The sequence below is a fragment of the Theobroma cacao genome, chromosome 2 (genome assembly GCF_053813885.1).
Source record: "Theobroma cacao isolate CCN51 chromosome 2, ASM5381388v1, whole genome shotgun sequence".
Taxonomy (NCBI): domain Eukaryota; kingdom Viridiplantae; phylum Streptophyta; class Magnoliopsida; order Malvales; family Malvaceae; genus Theobroma; species Theobroma cacao.
The window spans coordinates 33983972-34010290 of NC_142640.1; the positions used below are offsets into that span (position 1 = coordinate 33983972).

The 26319-nt window shown below is 32.6% G+C and overlaps 2 protein-coding genes and 1 pseudogene across 2 annotated transcripts; 2 read left to right on the plus strand and 1 right to left on the minus strand.

The window, feature by feature from the left end:
• Positions 1-909: 909 nt before the first annotated feature.
• On the plus strand, positions 910-5681 carry LOC18609183 (LEAF RUST 10 DISEASE-RESISTANCE LOCUS RECEPTOR-LIKE PROTEIN KINASE-like 2.1; annotated as a pseudogene).
• Positions 5682-6397: 716 nt separating this feature from the next.
• Positions 6398-7728, plus strand: LOC18609184 (LEAF RUST 10 DISEASE-RESISTANCE LOCUS RECEPTOR-LIKE PROTEIN KINASE-like 1.1). Its single transcript, XM_007044195.3, has 3 exons — positions 6398-7244; positions 7340-7375; positions 7502-7728. The coding sequence occupies exons 1-3, from the start codon at positions 6398-6400 to the stop codon at positions 7600-7602; spliced, it is 984 nt and encodes a 327-aa protein (XP_007044257.3). The 3' UTR covers positions 7603-7728.
• Positions 7729-10030: 2302 nt separating this feature from the next.
• On the minus strand, positions 10031-12867 carry SLO2 (Pentatricopeptide repeat (PPR) superfamily protein). Its single transcript, XM_018116109.2, has one exon. It carries the CDS (start codon positions 12194-12196, stop codon positions 10094-10096), a length of 2103 nt encoding a protein of 700 aa, XP_017971598.2. The 5' UTR covers positions 12197-12867; the 3' UTR covers positions 10031-10093.
• Between the last annotated feature and the right edge of the window lie 13452 nt (positions 12868-26319).

The window sequence follows — 26319 nt, forward strand, 5'->3', positions numbered from 1 at the left end:
TTGCTATCGAAAACACGTTTCTCTTTAATTTCCTCGAAAATTTATCTTCCCGTATGTTTAGCGTTTATGTTTTAGGTCACAAGCAATGGGCAGTGCAGCTTTGTCAAACATGTACGAAACATAACTGTAGTTTATGTTCTGTTGTCTAGAGTGTACTGTAGAGTTTAGGAGAAAACTTTCAATTCAATCAGCCCATGGACTCTTTATTCAAAGGGTTCATACTCTCAATCGTTTCTTTGTTTTCAGCTGTTCTTTTTTCAAAGATTCAGAGTCCCTCTCAGCTCTAAGTCAAGTCAGAATGGAGAAAAATTCGAATCAACAGTAAATTGACAACTAGGTTGAAAATATTTAGGTACCATCACCTTTATTTACAAACCTCTCTATCTTGGCTTTGAACCCTGCTCCGTCAATGGGTGTAAACCTTGACTCCGCCATGCTCTGGGACACTCTGTAGAAGTAGGAAAGGAGGATGGCTATGTGGGATGAGAGGGAAGCAAAAAGTCCAGCAAACCGCGGCAAAAATCATGACTAAATTGTTAACGACGAACAAACCGCCATGGAGACGCATGAAAACGTTTATTTTTCTTCTACCCCGTTCCCTACTCCTCCCAAAAGTTGCCACTGAGATAGAGAAATAAAGCAAAGTAATGGTGGGAAATTCAACGTCCTTTTCAACCTTGAGAAACGACCATTTCCACAAGGTTGACTTGTCTGTTTCTTTATGGGCCGCAATCTGAACCTTCCCCCCTCATAGATGCCTTACACTTTTCTCTCTTTCACGCCATTTATTTATTTATTTTTAAATTTTCCCCACCCAAAATGAGTCTTAAGTCTCTGTAGACCTTTTTCCTCTTTATCTTGTCATTAACTGGATTTGCCACTAAGCACCGTATAGCGGACGACTTTGAGATCGCTCGGCTATCATCCATACTTCCTGGACGTTTCAAACTCATAAGCCAATTCTTTCCAGTACTGAACTGCTGGTCAGTGGAGAGGAGATTGAGCGAATTGTACACACCCACCAATCAAAAAAGACTTCCCTATATGCACATTACATGTGTAATTTAATATACCTGGATACGCTAACCCCACTTTCCTTGTCTTTTCAATCCCATTTCGTCAAGTCTTTTATTTCCACTGCACAATTCCCTAGATACGGTGTTTTACTATATAAGAAAAGCTGAACCTGCACCAACGAGCCAAGGGTTATAGGTTGATTTGGTTATTTGTTCGCAAGTGAGAGAATTTGGCTCTGTTTCTATTCTTCATTTGGGTATCTTCGGATGGCAGCTGTATCCTTGTTGGTTTTGATTGTTCTCTCGCAATTTGTTCTTCTTCACTTCGCTGGCGCTGAAGAAGAAAACAGTTACCACCATCGCCGGGATTGCCCAACCTTCCCTTGCGGAAAACTTGGTGAGATTGGATTCCCTTATACTCCAAGGGATCGCCCTGAGTGTGGGTTGTTTGTAGTTGGAGGTTGTGAGGGAAACATTCAGAAGGTCCAGCTAAAACAGGGAGAGCGATGGTATCAAGTTGATTCAATCTCCCAAGCTGGCACCGTCACCATTTATGACGAAGTGCTCGCGAAGCAGTTAGAAACCAAGGATTGTGAATCCTTGAAGAATTTGAGTTTGAGTTTTCCCAATCTACCTTATGTCACTTTCCAAATCCTTTCCAATCTAACCTTGTGCAAATGCAATAGCCCTTTGAATACTAGCAAAATGCAAGAATTCAGTTACGCAAAATGCAAGAATTCCACTATATACTATAGTCAACCGCAGGGAATGCCAAAGCCACCAGGCGAAGATCAATATGATCGATTGTCGAGCCTGTGTAATTGTCCAATTATTGAGCTCCCTTTTACCCATCTTCCACCTGACAAGAAACATAATAGTCACTTGTTTCGCATGTTAACTGCCAAAGTATCTGTCGGAGTTACCGTATCCCGTAAGTGTCGGAAGTGTCATTACAGAGGCGGTCAATGTCTAGTTAAGAAGCAAAGATTTCATTGTAGCAAAGGTATATGTCAAAATTTATGTACTCCACTCCTTGTTGCTTTTTCGCATTACAGAGGCTGCTGTTTTTTTTTTTTTTCCTTCTCTGATTATTATTTTTAATAATAATAAAAATATTGCACACGTGGCACAATCCGGTTGCTCCCTCATACCGAGATATTTACCTTAACACGTAAACCTTTTTCAAAACATAAACTAGCTTCACTCAATGAAGTGTTTCATCCCTCCAGTGAGTGAAGTTGCTTCTGTTTTTGTTGTGTTTGCTCTGTTCTTGCTTGTGGAAACTCTTGTTTTTGTTGTTCTCTCCATAGTTGGGCTACTTCACATTCCCTTTTACTCAAAGGGTTGTCTTTACTCGATGAATGTAACAAAAAGTCAAGGAGATCTAACTAGATAAAGGAGGAAGATGGTATCAGTCTAAACAAATCTCTCAACCTAACACCATTACTCTTTATGACAAACTGCTTACATTGCAGTTAAAACCCAAGGATTTTGAATCCTTTTACAATTTGAGTCTTCCCAACCTTGCATTTATTTCTTTCCTTGACTTTCCAAAGCCTAACCATGTTCAAATGCAACACCACTGCAAAAACTAGTCTCTTCAAAGGATTTTAAGACGCACGATCGTTTTGGGACTAAAATCAATCCTCCACTTAAGCAATGGCCGAGCCATCCTAATTGTTCAACTCTTGAGCAGCCTTTAATCAATCCCCCACTTGCACGTAACAAGAGCAATGATTTTTCCAACTACTAACTGCTAATTTAGCTATTTAAGTGTGCGTATATATCCCGTGGTTGTTGGCCACCATTCTACGATTTTTACAGACAGAAATATAATTTATTTTTTTAGAAATATATATATATTAATGTGTATATATATATATATATATATGCATATGGCTGAGAAATATAATTTTCTTCATTCCATATTTGTTATTTCTTTGCTGACACTAGTTTTTTGCAACTTCAATTGCAGGGCATAACAACTTAGGATTAAAGTTGGGTCTTGGTAATATATCCTTCTTGAATTCTCAATTTTATTTTTCACATTTATTATATGTATATTTATATATATATCTATGTATTTCCTATGCTTTTTTTATAGCTGTTCGTCAAATTTTATTTTTATTTTTTTAAATTTGAGACGCAATCAATATATAAAAAAAAAATTAAGATTCAGTGTGACGGTTTTAGAAGAAATTATAAATTTTATATCGATTGTGTACTAGAGTGAAACTAGGTATTTAATCGTTTACACCGTCTTCAACCTGTGTCAGAATCAACTCTAAAGTACTAGTGATGTGAATCATAAATATCAAATCAACTATCTACTAGAATGAGATTGAATATTTAACTGTTCATACCATTTACCTTGCGTGGAGAAACAAAAAATTTCTTATAGGTTGATGTGGATCAGAACACTCGGTCACATAACATGATATTTTCCTCGCTCCCTGCTCCTCAACTGTAAATATGTCTCGTAGTTGTTGCACTGTCGTTATCTCATAGTTTTCCCACTCCTTTTCTTGCAGCCTTGGCTTCTGGAATCGGAGTATGGATTATTTTAGCCATATGCTTCATTTGCTTCAGAATAAAATGCTCATCAAGGGATAGAATGTTTTTTGTTAGGAAAAAACAAGATCATCAAAAAATTGAAGCACTTTTAAAGGAATACGGATCCTTTGCTCCAAAAAGATATACTTATTCAGACATTAAGAAAATGACCAACTCATTTAGAAAAAAACTGGGACAAGGAGGCTATGGAGGTGTGTATAAAGGTGAGCTACTTGATGGTCGCCTTGTGGCAGTCAAGGTATTAGACGAATCAAAAGGTAATGGTGAAGAATTCATTAATGAGGTGGCAAGCATTAGCAGGACTTCTCACATTAACATAGTCACTCTTTTGGCTTTTGTTTTGAGGGTAGGAAGAGGGCTTTAATCTATGAGTTTGTGCCGAATGGATCTCTGGAGAAGTTCATATATCAAAACAATCCACTGGAGGAGGATCGCCAATTGGAATGGGAAACTCTATACCAAATTGCTCTTGGCATAGCGAGAGGGTTAGAGTATTTGCATCGTGGTTGCAATACCCGGATTTTACATTTTGATATAAAACCTCACAACATTCTCCTAGACAATAACTTCTGCCCAAAGATATCTGATTTTGGGTTAGCTAAATTGTGCCCTAGAAACGAGAGCATCATATCAATGACAGGTGCAAGAGGAACAGCGGGATACATTGCTCCAGAAGTATTTTGTAGAGCTTTTGGAGGAGTGTCTCACAAGTCTGATGTTTATAGTTTCGGAATGATGGTATTAGAGATGGTTGGAGGGAGAAGGAACATCAATGTTGAAGCTGATCGTACTAGTGATATATATTTTCCACGTTGGATTTTCCAACGCCTTGAATCGGAAGAAGAACTTAAATTATGGGGCATTACGCGCGAGGATGACAAACAACAAGCAACTAAGATGATACTAGTGAGTTTGTGGTGCATACAAACTGATCCTTCGAACCGACCGCAAATGAGTAGAGTGTTGGAGATGTTGGAAGGAAGCCTTGAGTCCTTGAGCATTCCACCGAAGCCTTTCCTGTCATCTCCTCCAAGATGAACTAGTTGAAGAAGGGCTAACAGTAGTGCTTGCGGCAAGTTAAGCAGGAGGAATTATGTAATTAGACTTGCTAGATTAAAGGAAGCATGTAACTTAAGTAATGCTCTCTGTTCCTTATAAAAACTAGTTTAGTTTATGCACGTCTAATTTTTTATATTTAAAAAAATTAGTAATTATAATTATAAACAGCAACTAATTTTGATTTTAATTCAATGTATAATTTAGAGCTTGTTTACTCAAGAACTGTTTTAATTAAATATACTAATGTCATACAATTAAAGTTTATTGAGACTTAATTATGTAAAATTAATATTTTTGTTGAGTTTTTTTGGGGCACTTTTTTTACTTTGTTTTTAGGCATAGCATACAAGTCATTATGTAAAATTACTATTTTTGTTTTGAGTTTTCTTCGGTACTTTTTTTTTTTATTTTGTTTTTAGGCATAGGATACATGTCATGGATCCATGTTTCCAATTTAAATAGGTGGAGGAAGGCACATATTTGTATACCTAATATCCACTCCATCTCTTAATGATATAAGATGCGTAACATTCTACTCTATCCCACCTCATCTCTTACTGATGTGATGTCTGTGATATACATCTCTTACATTCTCTTTACTCACTCTTATTAATTACTTTACTCACTCTTATTAATGTTTAATCATAGAGAAGAGGCACCCTTATACTGATCCAGGTCTAACTCAATCATTGTATCTCTCATAGGTCTTACATAAATGAAGATTTAGATATGCTTTAATACCATTTGTTATGGATCTGCATTTTCAATCCAAAAGAGATGTTTCATAGGTGATGGAAGACTTATTTTTATATACTCAAGATCTACCATATTTCTTACTAATGTAAAATCCGTAACATACACATAATAATTTTACCTATTTTAAATTAGACAATATTTTCTTTTAGTTTATATATATATCAAACCATTGCAACAAATTGAAATTTCTATTTAGTGTTGATCTTCAATAAGAATAAAATTCTTATTCAACTGTTCTTTGTTTTTTTTGCAGGGAGGGTTATAGAACTAGATTGACAGTGGATGGCTAGACTCCATCCTCTTTACGCTTTCCTCACCCCTGTTTCTCTCTCTCCTTCTTTTATCATGAAATAAGATGAACCAGGACTGAAATCACATTCTGATGGTTGAATTATTCAGCCCCTTTTCTATCAATCCTTGACTTCATAACAGCAAAGGCATGTTCAAATAATTATTTCTAACTTTATTTGGTGAATTCAGCGTATCGTGTGGAGGCTAAATATCTACGTTTTTTTAACAATTTTTATTTTCAATTTTTACACAAATTTTTTGTAAGTACAAAATTTGAATCCTTCATCTTTTAATTTTTATTAAAACTTTAGTCATTTAATCAAACAATTATTAATTGATTATAAATAAAAGATAAAACAATTATATTTCAAAGATAATTATATATGAAAGACAATTATATGTAAAAGTTAATTAATATTTTAATTATGTATAATTGTAATTTTGTAATATTCATTTATAAATAATTCAATTTACTAGAATGAAAAAAAACATTTTTAATAAAAAATCATTCAATGCAATTACAATTTTTACATATTTACAAATAAATAAATCTAATTAACATTAATAATAAAAAATTTTAAAAAATATAATTAATGACCAAAAGAAGCATTCTCGCTGAATGCAATTATTGTTTTCTATTCTCTTTTTTTTTTCAATTTTTATTAAGTTTTGAAGGATAAATAAAAATATATTGAATTGCCATGTCTGATACGTTTCAGTCAATTTGGCCCGTCTCCTATCCCATCGTGATGACTACTCAAATGAAGTCGTCTTTGATCAACTTAAAACTTGAAAGCGATGCCTATATCTGGGTTGTTTTTGTTCATAGTTATGAATCGGGAAGCAAACCCATGGCTGTTGTATCCATTTTATTTGTCTTTCTTCTCTCCCGTCTTCTGCTACTCCACTTGGCTGAAGCAGAGAACAGACTCCGCCCGGATTGCCCAGCTTTTGATTGTGGAAACTTTGGCAACATTAGTTTCCCTTTCACTAAGAGCGAAAGGCCTGAATGTGGGTTGTGCCTAGTTGATGGTTGTAACAAAACAGTTGCCAAGATCCAACTGGAGAAAGGAGGAAGATGGTACCAACTTAAACAGATCAACCAAGGCAACACCGTCACTGTTTACGATCAAGAGCTAGGAAAGCAGCTACAATCCAAGGATTGTGAAGCCTTAAGCATGTGGAGTCTGCCGAACCATCCCCTTATCTCTTTCCATTTCTTTCCCAACCTAACTTTGCTCAAATGCAATGCCACCCTCTTTACTAGCTTCCCAGAAGAAATCAATCAAACTCGCTGCAATGACTATAATTTATACTATCCAGTCGAAGATGAACCATCACGGAGTTGGCTTCTTTATTGTTCCATTTCTCAACTCCCAGTTACCATGTCTCAACAAGGCAATGATTCCCAAAGTGATAAGTACCTATTTAAGCTAGTGACTGCAGAATTTTCGGTTGAATTGCGGGTAGTGAAAGATTGTGGCGACTGTCACTACAAGGGAGGACAATGTCTGGTTAACGACAAGCAAGAGTTTTACTGTGGCAATGGTACATATGGAAATCATTCTCTGGAGATAGTTATAGACCTAGTTTGATCATAAATTCTTTCTAGTCAACTGAATCTTACATTCTTTGTATTGCAGAGAACAAGAGTAACTTGGGATTGAAGCTGGGACTTGGTAACTAATTAATATATCTCTCAAACTATTCATTTTTTTTTATATTTTAAATCTCAGATGATTTTACACACACTCTGGTTTATTTCTTTCTTTGTTAGTCAAATTAATTCCTTCCTGTTTCTGTAGGAATCGGAAGCTTGTTCCTGCTGACATTGATAATCTTCTCAATATACTTGAGGCGACATTTACTCAAGCAGAATGAACAATTCTCACATATACAGTTATAACAAGTTCTTACCAGTAATTACAACAATTTATAATTGTCTTGCCACTCATCTTATATTAAATTACCGCAATACAAATATCTATAATTACAGTTTTTCCCCTTTTTCTCAATTTTTTTTTTGTTTAGATCCAATTTGGTTAGTATCAAATTCACTAGATTCCAGCTCTCTTCGCTTTTTAATTTTTATATATAATATTTAAAAATATTTAAACAAATATTTATTCTTTTACTATGATCAATCAAATTTTTTTATTTTTATTTTAAATAAAATAAGCTCTAATAACTTATGATTATTATCATTTTATATTATGTGGAGTTGACGTGACATGCTTACACGTCATAATAGATAATAACACAGCACGCTAATATATGATTATATGACATTTTCAAGCTCTATGCTAACACCACATTAATATAAAATGACAAGTTATATTTTAAATAATGATAATTAATCTATTGTTAAATCCTTAAGATTTATTTGATTCAAAATGAAAATATTAGAATTTATTTAAATTTTTTTAAAAGAATTTATTTAAATTTTTTAAAAATAATTTAAAATTTTTTTCAAACATTATAGTTAATATTTTATTACTGCAAGTAAAAAACAAATAATATTCTTAAATAACTAAATTTTAAAATTGTAACTGTTATTGGAGAACAAAATTTATGATTTTACTTTATATAAAATAATTATGTTAAAATTAGTATGAAATTTTAGTTTAGTTATTCATTTTTAAACAATTTTGATTTTAAGTCTTACTATTTGCTTTTGCTTTTTAACCATTTTTTAGGAAATAAACGCAAATAGTTAAAAACAAGCAACAACTTAAAGGAGCCTTAAATAATCCTTGTCAAGGATTATATGCAAAGGCAGCGGAAGAAATACAAAAGATCCAAAACCAAATTAACAAAAAAACAAAGCATTACAAGATTGCTTATTGTCAAGGCAGAAGCTTATCAAGAATGAGAACTCTACATTCTAAGCCAGAAGATTCCAGAAAGCATTGCTTCTTTTCTGTTAAACACGTACCTGGCATTTTTCTCCTTCAAAAAAATCATTAACATGAGCTGCCCAAGCTAATTTCAGTAGCATAACTAGGAAGGCTTTTCCTTTTAAGGCTTGATACCACAGTGAAATTTCATCAAAGTTTTGCAGCATAGTAAGCAATAATAAGAACTCCAGACTGAAACAAAATCAGAAGTAAAAGATATTCTACTTCCATAAACAATAATCTCATGAAGCAAATATTTCAAAAAAGTTAGTAATAGGAACTCGTGAACAGGGGAAAGATAACATGAAAAAAACAATGAAAAGAGACTACCAGATCTGTTAACTGCTATATATCTACTCAAACCAATAGTAATTAGACTTGATAGAAAGATATATGTTTCAAGTAAATAGATTGGGAAGGGTATGTTCTAACAAAGTGACTACAAGCTGGCCTTATAAGAAAAGAGAAAAGGCATTCATTTTGACCTTGATTTTTGCAGTGAAGAAAAGTTTTTGTTCATACATAAGAGAATTATCCTATAAAATTGGGGTGGAATTTTTTAACTACACAATGAATTTAGAAGGTTGCAAAATCTCCATAATCTATTATTAATGAAATAAATAATTTAACATAATTACTAAATAAACATGTGCAAACCCTAAAAACACGCTTGTAGAATAAAAAACTCCACCACCAGTGTTTACGATAATACTCATTCGTATATAGATGCCATCTAGATTCTCTACCTTTTTTGTTTCGTAGTTCTAAATTTTCTACCTTTATTGAACAGGATAACTGCAACTGCCAATACACAAATGAGGTGCTCCTGAATCCAGAGAGTAAAAAATTTGGATGACATTGCTGAGTAAAGGATCAAAGTACAAGCAATTGAAACATGTAGTTATGGAGTTTTTATAAATAAGCAACATAGTGAGTGAAAACAGTAGTGTTTTTTAAATTAATCTACTAAGTGTATGGTTATTGCGGTGGGAGGGAGAGGGGGAGGTAAAATAAATACAGGGGGATTTAACCCTGCCTGCCATAAATGGGTAACGGATGGGTTGGGCATTCAACTAGTATTTAAGTAGGTCATAAAAAAGTAAATTAATAACTATGATTCAACCCATCTATGATCCACCTCCACCTGCCCATTTGACAACCTTTAAAGTTGTTTCAAAGATATAGTACTGAGATAGAACAATGATTTTTTCTTTCTTTCTTTTTGCTTTCAATTGTTTACTGATTGCTAACAAAATAGTACTCAATAAGAACAAATTAGTTTGAATTAGGATCAATCAAGGCTAGCTATCAAACTCAAGAAGGTTGTCTTTGGGGAAAATATTAATTATTTTTGTTTTCTTCTCCTCGTTCCTGTTATAAGGACAGGCATGCGAAAAGACAATGTGATGAATGCAAAATTTTGAACAAAACACAATATTACCTAGGAGCAGCATCATTTTGATCAAAATCACTTACAAAACTTATTACCCAACTGCAGAACTAGGTGGCAAATTCCTTTTGTAAGAAAAAGGCTAATTCAGATTCACTCTCCTCCTCATAAGCTTCTTGATCAGCAGCATCTGGCAGATACCCAGCTTGTTTCATCTGTTTTATGAGGGCATTCAAAACTGAATAGATTTCCTTCCTCTGAGGATGTCTTTTATCTTTCACCATGAAAACACTTACATGACCCTGTATCTCAATCCAGCTACAACCAGGTTGCTTGATTACTCCTCGTTTTTTCATCAGTTTCCTTACTCTAACAACGTCTCCCCATTTTCCAAGCTCAGCATACATGTTTGAAAGAAGAACGTAAGGTCCAGAGTTGCTAGGATCAATTTCTAAAAGCTTCTCTGCAACATACTTCCCTAAAGTAATGTCACGATGTATTTTACAAGCACCAAGCAGAGATCCCCAAACAACAGCATCAGGCTTCATTGGCATTGTCTCTATCAAATTCTTAGCTTCATTGAGGCAACCAGCTCGACCAAGTAAATCTACCATACATGTATAATGGTCCTTCAAAGGTACCAAACCATGTTCACTGCTCATAGAGGAGAAATGATGTCGCCCCTCTTCAACTAACCCAGCATGACTACAAGCACAAAGAACACCAATCATAGTGACATGGTCTGGCTTCTCCCCAGATACCAACATATTCTTGAACAATTCAAGAGCCTTATTCCCATATCCATTTTGTGCATATCCAACTATCATGGCATTCCATGAGACCCAATCCCTTTCCATCATATTTTTGAAGACCTGGTCACCATCTTCAACTGATCCACACTTCATATACATGTCTATGAGAGAGTTGCCAACAAAAATATCAGAGTCTTCTCCAAACTGAAAGCGAAAACCATGCTTCAAGACATGTGTGTGAGCCTGCCTTCCAAGCTGCAAATCAGCAAGATTAGCACAAGCATTCAACAGATTGCCAAAGGTGTAATGGGTTGGGCAAACAGATTCTCTCTTTAGGAGGCGAAAGAGTCTCAGAGCCTCTTCATCCTCCCCATTTTGTGTATAGCCAGCAATAAGCGCATTCCAAGACACTATGTTCCTCTCCATCATCTTCATAAACATTAATCTTGCTGTTTTCACACTAGCTGCTTTTGCATACCCACTTACCATTGAGGTTTCAGACACAACATTCCTAACTGGCATCCTATCAAAAACACATCTAGCTTCATTGATTCTACTGCATTTTGCATACATATCAACCAATGCATTGCACAAGACAAGATCATCCCTCAACTTAATGCATTTCACAACACGCGCATGAATCTGTTTGCCTTCCTTGATTGCTGACAAGCTAGCACACGCACTAACCACACTAGCTAGCGTGACCTCATCTGGTTCAATTCCACAATCCATCATCCTCAAGAAAACCTCAAGAGCTACACCAGCTGGACCATTTTGCTCATAACAAGTGATCAAACTATTCCAAGACACTCTATTCCTTTGATTCATATCATCGAAAGCTCTCTGGGCGCAGCAGACACTCCCACATTTTCCATACATATCAACAAGAGCAGAGCCCATATAAACATCAGATAAGAACAGAGTCTTCGTCATCAAAGCATGGATTTGAGTACCCATTTTCATGTCCTTCAACCCAGAACAAGCGCTAAGAGCACTACCAAATGAGTACTCATTAAGAGCAAAATCCTCTCTATGCATCCTAACAAAATAATAAAGAGCTTCTTCAAATTTGTCTTGCTGAGCAAACCCTGATATAATCGAATTCCACGAGCACTGATCATGCTCAGACATGGACCCAAAAATCCTTGCTGCCTCATCAACGAAACCAAATTTCGTCAACGCAGTTATGGCCGAGTTCCAAGAAAAGATGTTTCTTTGGGGCATTCTGTCGAAGACCTTGCGGGCATCCTCCAAGGAGCCACATTTACCGTAGGCATCGATGAGCCTGTTGAGGATAAAAGTCTCCGATGCAAAATTGGATTTGGTAATACGTGCATGTAGGCGATGGACATCAAGGAGAGACTTGGATTGGATGTATGAATCCAAGAGCTTAGCGAAAGGAGAAGAGTCAGGCAATGAAAGATCACCCACAATTTGTTTGAGCAGTCCACGTTTTGCCATTCCATTATCTTTGAAGAAAAGAGGCTGTTGGGCATTGTTCTTTTGTTATGGGTTTTGTATCTTCATTACCATTTCGGTGCAAACTGAGATTGTTTCTAACTTGTGAGTAGATAAAGATTTCAACGAGTGGACAGAGCTCTGGCGAGCCAACTCACCGAGAGCCAGATGTGAAACAAGTCAGGTGCTAGATTCTGATACCTGAGAAACAATGGCATTTGAAATGAAACGAGGAAGTAGGACTTTTATGTTGGTATAGAAAGAAGAAAGGAAGATGAAAACAGCGAGATGAGAGAGACACACAGCTTATATTCTCTCTGTTTCATTGTTTATTACGTTTTTTTAATATCTTAAAATACCTATTCAATCTTAAGTTGTAATAAAAATTATACCAAGGTCTATTAATTTAAGAAGTAGATGCTTAGATCCAAAAATTTTAAACACGATTAACAGAAAAAGTAAAAAGACTAAAATATCGTTTCCTCCAGATTGCACCCAAATAGCCCCCTTAAAAGCGAGCTCCGGTGCTCCCTTGAAAAAGAAGCACGATAGCTCCCTTAAAAGGGTGTTCCGGCACTCCCCTGAGGGAGTGCGACAACTCCCTTAAAAGGGAGCTCCGACGCTCCCTTGAGGAAGCTCGATTCTTCCATCGGATCTGACAGGAGAAGGTAAGTAGTTTTTTTTCCTTTAAGAAACAAAAAACATTAAAAATGAAAAGTCAAGGTTTATATAGTGTTGCAATTTTTGACATATTCGAATGTAAAATTATTCAAAAAATATTATCTCGTCAATAAATTAACGAAAATTTTAACGTTTGAGTAATGGTTGGACTTATGAATCCAACAACAGACATTTTTTTGAGGTAAAATATTTATTTCTCAAACTAATAAGCTTTCATGTAATTTTAATGAAAATTTAGAGGTGTTTGGGTATTTTACCCTTATTAATATTATGCTCTTACTTTTAAAAGTTTTAAATGTATATGTTTTATTTTTTATTTTTTGATATTAAATTGTTTTTGAGGTAGAAGAATCTCTCGAGACTAGTTATCCTATTCAAGTTTTATTAAAAGATGGAAATGCAAAGTATAATAAGGAAGGGATATAAACCTTACCTCGAGAATTACACGAGAAAGATAAGAAAGTAGCCCTATTGGAAGAACTACTTCCTTTGCATAAACTCTATGAAGACATGAACTAAATAGTATTGCTTGCTTACAAGAAATAAAATAAATAAGGAGTACTACTCCCTTACATATGTTTAAATCTAATATAAGGTAAATTAATTCTATCATACATTATAATACCATTCAACTCACCTTCCACATTGAAGAATACCATAAAACCTTGATGTGAGTGGCCTTGGTTGGTAAGAAAGTCCGCAGTTTGGTTGCTTTCACTATGGATATGTGAAATTCCACCTTGAATAAAAAGATGAGTTAGGAAATTCTTAGGTGAGCATGCAGAGTACATATTTTGAACATCAAACTTAGTTTTAACTTCAAACGAATTCATTGACACTTTTTTGAAGTAGAAAATTTTTCAAGTTTGGAAAAAGTTAAAATATGTAATTTTTATAGAATAATCCTTTGGAAATAAAAATGACAGTAATGATTCCTTTGATTTTTAGATGACCAAAAATGATTTGGGTCAAAATATGTGATTTTTATAAAATAATCTTTTGGAAATAAAAAATGACGGTAATGATTTTGATTTTTATATGACCAAAAATAATTTTTACGTAATTTTTTGAGTATGTTTGCTATGGAAAATGGGAGCCGCAAATTTAATTTCAATTGAATTTTTTTATTTTGTTCTTAAAACCAAAATTTAGATTTTGATTCTTATGGATTGTGATTTTTTTATATTTTTATTGAATCCAAATGGAGAGGTGTTTACTTATTTATATTAAATATCTTAAGTAAATAGAGAGTAAAAAAAAAATAAGTAAAAATGAGGACATTTACTTAAATGGTATTTAATGTGAATAAGTTAGGCAGGTTTTATAGGTAATTTGTCTCAAAAATTGCATTCTATCTTAAATGTATCGATATATGTGCATGATATATCGATACACTTAATCCAAAAAGGGTTTTTGATGAACATGTATTGATACATGTTCATAATGTATCGATACAATTTTTCTAGAACTAAAAGTATCGATACATTGCCATATGAATAGATATAATTCGTCAATTTTTGGAAAATATAATGGGTTAAAAGGTATTTTCACATTTCATAGCATAAATATGACCCCTATCCTGAGGGTGTTTCATTTTAAGTCACCTTCCATCAGTTTTTCAGCAACTCTAAGCTCTTTCAAACCTATTTTCACCCCAAATCATTGTTTTGGATGATTGGAAGCTTGAGTTTGGCTTTTTCAAACAACGGTGACATCTTTCAACTTTTAAATCTAGATTTATGAATTTTTTAGTACTAAAAATATTATTTTTATGCCCAGATTTTCTATTGAACACTAAAGCTCAAAGACTTTGTGATTTTTTTAAGCATTTAAGCTCACTTACAGTAAGGATGAAAGATTTATGGGTTTCTAATCATGGGTTTTAACTAGAAAATTAATTTAGCTAAAAGCGAGTAGTTTCGAAATTATCTAAAATGATTATTACAAGATTTTTATTCTATGAAATGATTGTAATGATTGTTGTATGATAGGAACACTTGAAAACTCCATGGATATCATTGAAACGAAGTTGTGATTGGAGTTAAGAATCAACTCTATAATTATGTCACAGCCTAATTCTCGGGCCATGACCGGTGCATGGACCTAATGGGTATAGCCCACTAAGCCCAAGCAAGCCTTTTTACGTGATCTTGTTCATCATTACATCCATCATTTTAAATACCATATTTCATAATTCTCAACTATGATTATTTCAACAATAATAATATGACAACCAACTACTTACATTTATATTATCCAAAATAATGTCACCCATTGCCAACTCATAGTGGCAACGTTAATCAAAATAAACATATATTGTTTACAACATGTATCTTAGTGATTTACATCACATGTATGTATACACAGGCAAAAAGAGACTCTTAACTTCCAGAGGAGTGACCTTGGGTGAAGGTATAGCTACTGAATGTCATAATACCTACCAAAAGATGCGTGTAAATGGACGCCTCAGTCTAGGTCCCAACCACCTCTAAATATGAAAACATGAAGTTGAAAAAAGTGAGTATAAACCTAGTGAGTGAACATAGAAAGGGAATAAACATTAATATGGGAAGTTTTAGAAAACATGATGCACTTATATTGAAAAAAATACAATTTAACTCAATTTCTTATTAAAACCTCTTAGTTCAACTCTTGATCATTTAGTGTCTTAGTATTGAAAGATCCATGATCAATAAAGAGGTTAAAGAGTGAAAGTACAGTAGAGTTCAAGTAAGGCAATCATAGCAGAGCGAATCTCGCTGTAGCAGAAAGGCATTTTTAGATGCTTAAAAAAAGATTTCATATTTCACAAAATATGAAATATGTATTTTGCCCTGAAGTTCTCTATAGCAAAAATTCATTCTCATGCATATTTAGAGAAAAGTTCAATAAAAATACTTCAAGTGATTCAACCAAATACATATGCATTTATCCCAAAACATTTTAATGCAAGTTCACTCACATATTTATTGATTCCTTGATCGATTTCAACTTTGATTATTGCTCTAAATGAAAATTCGGGGTCTCGTTGGAACTTATCACACACAATAGCATCACACCAACTCAATTGACATGAATATTATTCCAAAAACTATTTTCCTAAATCAAGTTTTGCTAGTTATTCCTAACTAGTTTCAAATTACTATTTGATTGGCTATTTATTCACACTACTCTAGTCACACTAAAAATAAGCATGTAACCTTCAACAATAAAATAGTCCACAATTCTAATCATTGGCCATTCATCAATAACTTAAAATTAAACCTAACTCACTACTCACCTTAGTGGTTTTGTAGTTGAATTCCTTTTCAAGAGTTTGTCAAGCTATTATGGAAAGCCTCTTTCTCACTCTAAAACGTCCAGCTAGTGAGAGAAAGTATTGAGGAAAGACTTTTGAGGGTTCTTGAGGTGTAGAAGTGAAAGAGCACAAAGAATCCTATGAAAAAGTGTGCCAAAGCATGAAAATTGAAGTTACTTTGAGAAGATTATGGAGGTTTTCAAATGATGGCTTTCATGGAAAATGGAAAACGTTTAGTGAGGAAGAAGGATGGGAAGAAGAAGTTGCTGGAAGTGAGGAGAAAGTGCTAGAGAAATGAGATATTTTTGCTTAAAGTTGACTAAAGTTCCTTTTATTTGCAAAAATGCCATTCAATAGTTGACTTTTCTTCTTCTTCCATTTGGTTCAAACTTTTTACTCTTTTGACATTGAGAAAAGGTCAACAACAGATTAGAGGTACTCAAGTTCAGGAAAACTTAAAAGTTTAGACCCGAGACCCAAAATGACCATTTTACCCCTATCGTGAAAATTATCATTATTTCTATTTTCTTATTAGACCTTAATAATATTAGAAAACTCACTTCTAGGAGCTCACCAAAGACATGATAGAACTGCCTCTAACCCATGTCATCGTGCCTACCTCCGCTACACGTCTTTAAAGGTCGAGGTTTCATAAATTAGGTAAGTGGATACACCTTTTTAAGTATTTTAATATGTAAAGTTAGCATATGTCACGACCCGAAACTCCCCATCGAGCCCGTGACAACCGCCACGAAGCCTCGACAAACATTCTTCACCCCGAATGTCGATCAAAACCTCGCAAGGCTCTCGTATCAGCTTTCGCACTTCCCCGATGAGCAATAGTTATCAAATAATCAAAATACGAGGGATTACAAATCATTTCCAAATCATAACATAACATATTATTTTTTTTGGCTCACAGGGGCATTTTCGTCATTTTTTTTGAAAATCTCAAAACTTGCTAAAAATGTAGAAAATATATATTTAATGATTTAAAAACAAATTAAGTATTTTAAACGTTCATTTGAAGTGAAATTTTGACCATTTGAATATAATAAAAATATTCAATAAAATAAACTATTTTCTTGTAAAATAATTTTCATAAAACTATCGGTACATAATTCTTATAGCGTAAAAGATAATTATATTCATATATACTATAAAGCAAATAACCAAAGCATAAAATTTCTTTTACAGTGACACGTGGGCCCACATTTATCCAAAATTCATCGGAAGCTGGAAACCTACAGTTTTTACCGATTCGAGTCCAAATAAAAGTCCTTGTTAAAGTCAGCTAACTATGGAATTCCCTGAGCCTGAAATATGAGGAAATGAGGGTGGTGAGATTATAAAATCCCAGTGAGTAAACAGATACCATCTAAACTATCTAAAGTCGAGTAAATGGAGACAATTAAAATAAGTCATCATATTGTAATTTCATTACCTTTCAGTTCATTTCAACTAAATAAAATCAATCCATATAAATCGAGTAATCAACTTGGCTTATGAATTTCTTAAAACTTTGGCTCGTGCCAAAACTCATACTCGGTGATACCTTGCGCAGGGCATCCAACCGAGTTCGCCAAGGCTGTTAAAATTTTGTATATACTTATAATATATTTTTAGTTTGAGAAAAATACAGTCGTTCCTTGGCATTGGCTGAGTTCCCCTTCATGTGGTGGTTTGGCGTGAAGTGAACCCTAAGCTTTACCCTAGGAGATACCCTACGCGCCTCTCCGTTCGAGGTAATAATATAATGGAGTTTACCGTGCCCCTCTAATAGGCTGGTCCACGAAACTCCCTTTGCAGTAAATAATTAATATATAATCCACCAATCAATAAAATTCATTCTAGCATGACATGACAATTTATCGCAACCTAGCCTCTCAAGGCTGAATACACAGTATAAATAATTATAACACCAAAATCAGTTTAGCCATTCATGCTCATTTATTGTCATAAGCCATTCAATTCAAAACCATAAATTTGCAACACAAACTAGCAGTCTCAAATTACTCTATTTTCAAAACCAATATTCGATTTTCCAGAAAATTTATAAAATCATTTTATAAAATCACAATTTCTCTTAAAACATAGCAATTTACCATTTAAACCCATTTTCCATAAAATCACACAGTTGTATAAAACTACTCTAGATAATTAAGACGATAATAAGTTCACTCACAGTTCTAAGAGTCGATGTACTCCTAATCCCAGTCTCCAAGCACAATTTCTGTACTTTTACTAGTGTACTTTGCTCACCACCTATCCACAATGTACAATACATAATTCATCACATCAATACTTGACCATTATAAAATCAATTCAGGCTTGGTATATATGCATGATAGGATATACAACTTATCCGACTACCGCTTAAATGCGGTGTTGACCTAATTCGGCCTATTATCTCCAATTTAACTCCAAATCAATTCTTTTCACTTTCTACACTCCAATTATAACTAAATTACCTCAATGATTGTGAATGAGATTCAATTTATCAGTCTCGGTAGCAAATTACGAAAATACCCCTAGTGGGTAAAAAATCGTATTTTTGCTCCGAAAATTCCCATTATTTTTCTAGGCTCATAATTCATCATTTCTTAACCAATTCTCCTAGAATGAAAATCAAATTTATCCTCACTCAACACATGGTAAATTCGGCCATTAATGATTGTGGGAGAAAATAAGTTCTTTCCTTGTTGTTTTGTTTCTAAATATTCTAAACTAACTTAAAACACTAACATAAGTTAAAATCAAATTAATCTAACAAGTTTCTCTCTCCTAACCCATTTTTCCAGAATTGAATTCATCATGAAAACATGTAATTTAATCATGAAAAATAAAGAGAAATGCTTGGGAATAAGAAAACTCAAGCTTAATAGAAAAATCTCACCTTTTTCACTTAATTTCCTTGAAAATTCACACTTTTTCTTTGATTTTCTCTCTCTAGGGTTTTGTTTTTGTTTTCTCTCTCTTCTTGCTGGTTTGGCCGGCCATGGGGTGGAAGATGAGCTGATTTTTGTGCCTTTTAAAAAAGAAAATAATAAATTAATAAAGGCATGACACGTGGCATCATGTCATTGGCCCGTTTTTAAAACTTTAAAAATTTTAATCCTTTTTATCTCCACCACACAATTAGTCAATGGTCAAAATGAGGATAAAGAAAGACCATGTGCTGGAAAAATGTCCTGGTGGTGAAAAATTACAATTTTGCCCCTAGGGTGGCAAAATTACCATTTTACCCTTTTACTCCAAATTATACCGAAATTAAAATTTTTCACTTCTAAACCTCAAATCTTACTCCAATGAGTCAAATTATACTCCAATAAGTCAAATCGGGCCAAAAAAATCTTTTCTAAAATTCTCATTTTATCCCCAAGTGGCAAATGACCATTTTGCCCCTAGATAGCGAAAATTTCGGTTTGACTCCAAATTGATCCTCGAACTCCGAATCGCCATATTAAACCATTTTGAGACTTTAAAATTCTTAATTTCATCATGAATTCTCTATTTGATCTAGTTCGAGGCTTAAATCAACTTTGTTGTACGTCTAGGTATAATACCGACTTTTGTAAATTTTTCGAGACTCTCTTAGCATGCAAACATGTTATCCATCACCTGTATGTCATGACAAATATTTTATAGAGTCGGGCTTGTCATCTTCTCCCCCACTTGGATCAACCATATGATTCTTCTTCTTGATTGACTTTGACATCCGGCTAAATATTAATATTTTAATATTATTTTATTTATAAAATATTATTTTATTCTAAAAATTTTATCTTGTCTCCTTGGTACCCAAAATACCTTATTATACCTCACTTGACTTCCAAATCGCCTTTTATCTCACAAATTATCCTTCGATAAAAGTATTATTATTTTTTTCACTTGCGAAATATTTTATCTTAAACTATTCCTTTCGTCTCTTATCACTTTTAAACATTTTAATTGACCTCAATTTGCATTCGATCAACTTTATTTATCACCATATCAAAGTATGAGGTATTTCAGCATAATTTTTATGAAAATGGTTGTTTAAACATGTAGAAAACTATTTCCATAAATGGTTTATTAAAGTATTTGAACTACAAGGTTTTATGAAGTTTTTAAGGAAATGTTCAAAATGACTTGATTTGAGAATGATTGTGATATGTGTGAACATAATAATTTTCAAATTATTTACGAATCTATTATATATGTAAATATGCTATTATGTATTAATTTTCAACAAAGAGGGACAAGCTTTTTCAATGTTTTGAACAATTTCCTTGATTACTCCAACCTTCAGGCTAGTGTGGGTATGAGATATTAGTTAAGATAGTGATGTGGTTGATTGAATTGCTTTTACACATGAGTTTTGTGGATGTGGATTGAGAAGGTCTCCACATTCCCATGATTGGTGTTATGATGTGGATTGAGAAGGTCTCCACATTCTCATGATTGTGTTGTAAAGTGGATTGCAAAGGTTTCCACTCTCTATAAATGTGTTGTGGTTGGCTCTAGTCCCAGTGTGGGGCAAGAAAACCAGAGGGTTAAGCTTGACCAACGTGCCACTTTTTCCCCTTTTGTATATTGGCTTTAATCTCGATTTGAGAGTAAAAATACTATAGGTTTAAGTTGGGCATCGTACACTTTTCCACTCTTTATGAATCTCGGTGTAGGGGTAAGAATACCATAGGGATGAATTGGGCAAAAGTTCCCATTCTCCTCATAATTTGCTATGGTATGTATTGATGTATTATTTGTACATTGGGTATTGTGACGCTTGCGTTTGTCGATTGATAATTATTATGTTTATATGGAAATAATAAGGCGAATTGTTAAATAAATTACACATTTTGATTTAAATGTTTGCTGTTGAGCTTGAAGGGTCAAGATTTACCTTCCGTTATCTCCTTACAAATGTTTGTAAGTTGAGTTTGTATATGGACATTATATTTATGCATTTAAAGTTATTAAATGCATTTATGACTACTGAAAAGATTTATATGATTATCATGTTGTTTTGCAAATTATGGTTTATAACAAAACTCTTCCTCTTGGCTTGTCCCCTCCCCCATATCTACTCACAAAGTCTTTGTGACTCACGCCTTATTTTCCCTTCACTATATTTGTTGTAGATTTATGATAGCACTCTCTTGCTAGTAGCTAATGTCACGGAGACGTGATCCCTTCATTCCTCATTGGTAGGTGTCTAGCAGCCTCTTGATGTCTAGTGAGTCAGATCATCTTTTGCTGACGAATCAGTCTATGTTTTATTATGTTTATAGACTATGAATATGCTTTATGGTTTATGAGTATGTTATGACAATGTAGCCAAATGTTTGGGCATATTACATTATAAATGTTATGTTAGATGTATAAAGTGGAGCAAGAGCCTATATGGACACTTGAAGGTGTTAAGACATGTAAATGATATGGTGCATTCAGAACGTGGCACTCTGATGATATATGAAATGTTTGCATTAAAACTAATAAGTTGAGAAGTTCCATATTTGTGTAATGTTGAGTATAATGGTATGCAAGAGTTTATAATGTATGCCTATAGATGTTTAAGTATGCTTCCACATTGACGAATGTTTAATAATGAATGTTAAAAAGGCTTACTTGGGCTTAAAGGGTTATATCCGTCTGGGTTCATGCACCAATCATATTCCACCATAAAATGGGATGTGACAAGATATGAGTGATGTAAAATGTTGTAAACATTTTTGAATGGAGGCTAAAGTATATTAAATGTCGTTTGATCCGACACTCCCATCCATTATTATGTTGACAACCATCGTGGCATCCATCTCAATCCAAATTTTAGTAATATTGTGGTCACGACATAGGAGAGTTCCACATTGAAGTGCAAGTAGTTCGACTTTCAAAGAATTATGAGCACCAAAATTTTCAAAGAAGCCAAAGAGTAGCATACTTGAGTGGTCACTTGTGACACCCCCCTTGACATTTTGAAAGTGATATTTTTTATATTAAAATTACATGTAACATTAATCTTATAATTTAATATAAAATATATTAAGATAAATTTTTTAATATTAAAAAAAATAAAATAAAGATAAATCAATTGAGACGGAAGAAGTAGAAAAAGCATTAAGTACTTCAATTTAAAAATTGAATAAATGACACAATTAAAATTAGATAACACAAGTACTATTATAAGTTAATAAAAAAAAGGAAATTCTTGGTTATGAGCATATAAAGGTAAATTTTGATAAATAAAAAAATAAAATTGTTATTTAATTCAAGATTAACCATACATTATGCATCTTACAAGAATATTCATATAATTCTTGCATGATAAAATTACCTAGTTTTAGTATTAGAAAATTGAATTGTTAGAATATATAAACATAGGATAATTTGATTTTAACAAACTTTTAGTATTGCAACTTAAAAAATTACTAATTGAATGTTATAAATATTAAAAGGTGTGCTAAATAGTTTGTATTCTTGGACATTCTTTCTTATTAGGATAAACGCATGGGAAATGTTAACATGGATGCATTGAAATTGGTTAAGGTGATATTTATAGAAAGAATTAATTCTTTCTATAATAAAGGGAAGTACATGACTCCTTAAAGACGGACTGGCCCTTAGGCGAAGCAACCCAAGCAAGGGCTCTAGGCCCTTAATTTGAGGAGGTCCCAAATTTAGAGAGGTTTTTATAATTTTATAATAATTATAATATAATTAATTATATTAAAAATATATAAAAATATAAAAATAATTAATAATTAATAAAATTACTTATTCTTTCACTTTCTTAATTATGTGCGTAATAAATCTCAATTTTCTATCACTTCCTTATTTCTAAAATGTTATTAATTCTCAACTATATTCTCTTATTTCCAATCAACTAACGGTTATATACGTTTAATCATCTCCAATAGCTATTTTTTCTCATTTATTTCTCCTATTTCCAATCAACGTATTTATTGATTTTTAACAGCTATTTTTTTTCTATATATAAAATCAATTATTTTTTTTCAATGTATAATATCTACTTTTGAATTCTTCTTTTCTTATTTGCTCTTTCTCATTTTAACTTCAATTTTCCTTCAAAGAATATACAAGAAGCTTGTTATTTTATTATCTTCATAAAGTTGCAAGCCTCATTTGTGATTTGCAATAAGCATTCAACAATTAGATACTATTAGTCTAATCATTATAGATTTTTTTACTTTAATTTAGAGTTTATATTATATTGTCTTTATTTATGTGGTAGTTAATTTATTTGAAGTAGAAATTTTGATTGTTGATTTTATATTGGCCATTTTAAAAATATAAGATAATTATAATAGTTAAATATTTTTGTACCTCATAATAAAGATTTGAATATATCAAATCGAAAATATGAATCTGGTTATTCAAGGCTTAAAAAAAAATTAAAAGTTTAATACAATCTCAAGGAAGTGCACTTGATAAATTTTTTACAAATAATAAAAATAATGAATAAGAACTTATTAATGAATGTCCCTTAAAAGGACAAGTTAATAATCTTAGAGAGTTAGATGATGATGAAATGCTAGAACAAGAAGTTACTGAAGAGATCAAAATGATCATAGGAATCATGTAGAGATTCAAAATGATCATAGAAATCATGATGAAGAGGATCAACCTATTAATTTAAATGATTGCATTCATAAAAAAATATTTATGATCCAAGTCAATGAACAAATTTTGATACAAATTTAAGAGATTTATTAGTAGAAAAAGGTCCAATTAAATTTAATGATTTAGATTTTCCCAAAGATGAATTTTCAAGATATTTTTCTACTACATAATATATTCAAAAGTTGGCAAATGAGAAGACGCATGAAAGAAGATGGCTAGTTTGTTCAAAAGACTTAGATAGAGTATTTTGTTTTAGTTGCAAATTGTTTAATTTGGCTTCTAGTACAAGTAAACTAGCTAATGTTGGCATCAGAGATTGGAGAAACCTTAGTGCTAACCTTAAGAGTCATAGAATGAGTAATGAGGATATTACTAATATGAGTTCTTGGATTGATTTAGAAATGAGATTGTTGAAAAATAAAACAATTGATAAAAGTGTTCAAGAACATATAAAAAGAGATGAAGAACATTGGAAAAAGATATTAATAAGAATTCTTGCTACAGTAAAATGCTTGATAAAAATAATTTGACTTTTCGTGGAAACAATGAAAAGATCTATTAAGAAAGTAATGGGAATTTTTTAAGTATAAATGAAATGATTGCAAAATTTGATCCAATGATGCAAGAACATATTCGACACATTAAAGACAATAAAATTCATAGTCATTACCTTGGACATAATGTACCAAAATGAATTGATAAATTTGTTAGCAAGTGAAATTAGAAATAAAATTATTAAAAACCTCATAGAAGCAAAATATTTTTGAACAATACTTGATTGCACTTTAGATGTAAGTCATCAAGAGCAAATGTCTTTTATATTATGATGTGTTAATATTTCATCAAGTCTAATTAAAGCTGCAAAGTATTTTTTTGAATTCTTAAAAGTAGATGATACAACTAGAAAAGGTTTTTTTGATGCTATTGTGGATGAAATAAAAAATATTGGGCTTGATATTAATAATTTAAGGGGACAGGGATATGATAATGGATCTAATATGAAGGGCAAGTGACAAAGAGTGCAAAAAAGAATTTTAGACTTAAATCCTAGATCCTTTTATAGACCATGTGGTTGTAAAATATGAATTTAGTACTTTGTGACATGGCAAATTCTTGCAATAAAGCTATATCATTTTTTGAAGTGGTAAAATGTATATATTCAATATTTTCTTCTTCTACCTAACGATGGAAAATTTTACAAGACAATATACCTAGTCTAACTTTTAAATCATTGTCAGAAACATGTTGGGAAAGTCGTATTGAAAGTGTTAAAGCAATAAGATTTCAAGCTCCACAAATAAGAGATGCTTTATTGAAATTAGCAGATGAAATACCCCATACTTTGATATAGTGATAAATAAAGTTGATCGAATGCAAATTGAGGTCAATTAAAATGTTTAAAAGTGATAAAAGACGAAAGGAGTAGTTTAGGATAAAAATATTTCATAAGTGAGAAAATAATAATAAAATAATAATAATTTTATCATAGGAGAATTTGTGAGATAAAAGGCGATTCAGAAGTCAAGTGAGGCATAATAAGGTATTTCAGGTACCAAGGAGACAAGATAAAATTTTTAAAATATTAATATTTAGCCGGATGTCGAAATCAGTCAAGAAGAAAGATCATATGGTTGATTCAAGTGGGGGAGAAGATGACAAGCCCGACTCTATAAAAATAATTGTCATGACATACATGTGATGGATAACATGTTTGCATGCTAAGAGAGTCCCGAAAAAAATTTACAAAAGTCGGTATTGTACCTAGAGGTACAACAAAGTTGAGTTAAACCTCGAACTAGATCAAATAGAGAATTTACGATGACATTAAGAATTTTAATGTCCCAGAATGGTTTAATATGGTAATTCGGAGTTCGAGGATCAATTTGGAGTCAAACCGAAATTTTCGCTATCTAGGGGCAAAATGGTCATTTGCCACTTGAGGACAAAATGGGAATTTTTAGAAAATATTTTTGGCCCCATTTGGCTTATTGGAGTAAGATTTGAAGTTTAGAAGTGAAAAATTTTAATTTCGGTATAATTTGGAGTAAAAGGGTAAAATGGTAATTTTACCATTCGAAATCAAAAATTTAATTTTTGAAAGGATTTTGATCAAATTTAATTATTTGGAGTGTGAAATGAGTATGAGGAGTGAAAATTATGCATTATGGCAAATTTTCAATTTTTGGGGTAAAAATGTAATTTTTGAAAAGTTTGGGGGCAAAAGTGTAATTTTGAAGAATTTGCACCACCAAAACTTTGGAAAAATCTGGAAATTTCACTTAAGACTTGGATAAGTCAAAGGGAATGCATGGTGGAAAAAGTAGGACAAATGGATGGCTAGAAAAAAAAATGAATTAATAAAATATTCAAAATATGAATAAAATAATATTATTTCATTAAACAATAAAAAGGCATAAAAAAATCAGCCCACCCATTCTTCTTCTTCAACATTCGGCCAAGCAAGAAACAAGAGAGAGAAAGGAGAAAATAAAACCCTAGCCAAGAAATTTAAAGGGAAAATAGG

Coding starts and splice junctions, on each gene's coding strand:
- LOC18609184 (XM_007044195.3), top strand. CDS start 6,398: ATGTCTGATACGTTTCAGTCAATTTGGCCCGTCTCCTATCCCATCGTG. Junction 7,245..7,339: donor AGAGTTTTACTGTGGCAATG/GTACATATGGAA, acceptor TTTGTATTGCAG/AGAACAAGAGTAACTTGGGA. Junction 7,376..7,501: donor GGGATTGAAGCTGGGACTTG/GTAACTAATTAA, acceptor CTGTTTCTGTAG/GAATCGGAAGCTTGTTCCTG.
- SLO2 (XM_018116109.2), bottom strand. CDS start 12,196: ATGGCAAAACGTGGACTGCTCAAACAAATTGTGGGTGATCTTTCATTG.